At 37.4% G+C, this 2,401-nt stretch overlaps 2 protein-coding genes across 2 annotated transcripts in view; one reads left to right on the top strand and one right to left on the bottom strand.

Moving 5' to 3' along the window:
* The window catches only part of slc37a1 (solute carrier family 37 member 1), a 42,832-nt gene extending 41,649 nt beyond the window's left edge, over nt 1-1,183 (bottom strand). Inside the window, exon 1 of the mRNA XM_020606611.1 lies at nt 1,117-1,183. The gene's annotated coding sequence lies outside the window, so the exon portion shown is untranslated. The remainder of the gene's footprint in view (nt 1-1,116) is intronic.
* Nucleotides 801-1,710, top strand: LOC109963770 (protein phosphatase 1 regulatory subunit 12B-like). Its single transcript, XM_020606607.1, has 4 exons — nt 801-834; nt 918-1,008; nt 1,099-1,287; nt 1,386-1,710. Coding segments are annotated over exons 1-4 (462 nt in total). The 5' UTR covers nt 801-832; the 3' UTR covers nt 1,566-1,710.
* The last annotated feature ends 691 nt before the right edge of the window (nt 1,711-2,401 follow it).

Here is a 2,401-nt window from a genome sequence, read left to right as displayed (position 1 = left end):
AAATAAATAAATAAATACTGCTGTTTTAAAATGTCTGTAATTAAATCAGAACCTTATCATTCAAACCACTTTACTGTGAAAAATAAAAACAATCACAGCAGTACTGCATTTATTGTTGTATGTCAAATTGAAAGAACAGAAACTGCTCCTGATAATTGTGCACTGACAGGCACAGTGAGTGAAGCGGTAACTGTTTATCTAAAGGGTCAAAACACAAAATGAAATGGGAGTCTGGCTATTTCAAAGAGTTTAACACTGCTAAAATGTGTATACCATTTGGTGATTTACACCTTTTTGGACCTTTCAGGTCTAATGCACTACACACAACATATACCACTGTGTATATAAGATTGTGTTTGACTGTTGACCTATTTTGTTTAAGGCCAGCTAATAACAATCATCATCATCATAATAATAATAATCACCTTTATTTGACCAAGTATGTTACACACAAGGAATTTGTTTCTTAATGGCTAATGTTTCTATTTAATTTCATAATGGCTGATTTTAGTTTGTTGCCCTGCATGTGAAGCAGTTTGTGGCTTGTGATTATAGATGACTATTGAAATGAGTTGTATGCAATCATCAGTAAAGTAATTACCTTTATTGGCCAAGTATGTTACACACACAAGGAATTTGTTTTCGGTACAGAACCGAGGCAGCCATCTGCGCCACCAACTCAACCAATGGTTCTAGCCATCGCAGGCAACTTGGGGGTTCAGTGTCTTGCCCAAGGACACTTCGACATGTGGACTGCAGGCACCAAGATTCAAACCTCCAACCTTCCGTTTGGGAGACGACTGCTCTACCCACTGCACCACCGTCACTGTCAATGTATGCCATATTTGCTCTGATCAGATAGTGTATAATGTCTTTGTAGCATTTTTACTTCAGAACTTTTTTTTTAACCGACCTAGGTTGTACCTAGTCCCAGTCAGGGATGAAGAAGCAGAGTCTCAGAGAAAAGCCAAGTCTCGTCATGCCAGACAGACCCGCAGGTCAACACAGGTACAGAACAGATGGCTTGCAGTGTTAAAGTTTCATGGTGTTGTGTAAATTTTGACAGATACTGTATGAAGCTCCATGAATGTCCTGCAGGGTGTGACGCTGACAGACCTGAAAGAGGCTCAGAAGACCAACAGCATGTCTCCTCAAGACAGACAAATGGATGAAGCAGACAGGTCCTGTGTGAGGAAGGGCTTGACAGATGACAGGAGGGTCCAGTTCAGCCTGACAATGTGCACAGAAACAACAGAGATCAGTCCAAAGTGGAGCAAACTGGATGAGGTGAGCAAGCGATTTATGTAGAAACAAATTCAGCCTTGCTCCAGCAGAAATAACTGGTTTATAATTCTGGAAGAGGTTCTTGTCTTATGCATGTACAGCAGGGGAACATTGAACCTAAGTTAGAAACCCTCACTGAGTCTCCAGGACCAAAACTTCCATATTCATCTGTTGCTGAATCCTGTGGGCTGTCTTACTGCAACAGCTCCTTCAGAGGTAAGAAAAACAGATTTGTTTTTACCCCTTATGTTTTGCTGAGACATGCTTTAAATTCTGATTGATGATATTTGATGTTCCTATTTTTTCATCAGTTTTTTTAACTTTTCATTCTTAAGTGAATATGTAGAGATGTATTTAAATGACAATGCTTCAATTTGCCAAAAACTGGACCCATGAATTTGATAATATACATAACCATATGACATTATTACATTATCTGTTTTACAATTTCAGTGAGCTATGCCTGTACAGAATATATTTCTTGTGCTGGCCTAAACATTATTTGTGCTGTCTGAAATTCCAAAGATCTATACATTTTAATAATTTAGACTTTAAGAACAATATTTTTTGTGTGAATAATTCTTATTGCTCTTTTCTGGAGATTGATCAGTAAATGCTGTGAACCTTTGTAGTTGTTGCCCCAAACCTCTGCACAGAATTGACAAAATTGTTATAAAACACCAATGAGAGAGGTTCTAACAGAGCACAGATACAGGCCATATGAAAATCCTTAGTATTTAAAAATGTTTTACAATTTTTGAGTCCCCAAAACAAGCAATCCTCTCGAATATGTCCTGAAAAATCTTGTTTATACAGTGGGACAAAAAAGTATTTAGTCAGCCAGCAATTGTGCAAGTTCTCCCACTTAAAAAGATGAGAGAGGCCTGTAATTTACATCATAGGTATACTTCAACTATGAGAGACAGAATGATGATGATGACACTTTATTACAGACTCAAGGTCCAAGGTCAAAAACAAATAAATAAATAAAAGCAATAAAAGAACAGTTTAAAAACGAAACAATAAAATCTGAAAATACATAAAAACGAGAGCACAAGAACACCCATAAAACTACTGCCCCTTTAAAAGACAGGTATACCAGTGTTTCCAGAGAACC

Source organism: Monopterus albus, unplaced genomic scaffold (genome assembly GCF_001952655.1).
Source record: "Monopterus albus unplaced genomic scaffold, M_albus_1.0 scaffold79.1, whole genome shotgun sequence".
In the NCBI taxonomy this organism is placed as follows: domain Eukaryota; kingdom Metazoa; phylum Chordata; class Actinopteri; order Synbranchiformes; family Synbranchidae; genus Monopterus; species Monopterus albus.
Note: the sequence above shows the minus strand (reverse complement) of the source record. Positions and strands in the feature narration are given on the sequence as shown.

What these genes read in the sequence shown, in the direction of transcription:
- LOC109963770 (XM_020606607.1), top strand. An exon ending in AGACCCGCAGGTCAACACAG is followed by an intron (nt 1,009 to 1,098) that starts GTACAGAACAGA and finishes AATGTCCTGCAG; the next exon opens with GGTGTGACGCTGACAGACCT. An exon ending in AGTGGAGCAAACTGGATGAG is followed by an intron (nt 1,288 to 1,385) that starts GTGAGCAAGCGA and finishes ATGCATGTACAG; the next exon opens with CAGGGGAACATTGAACCTAA.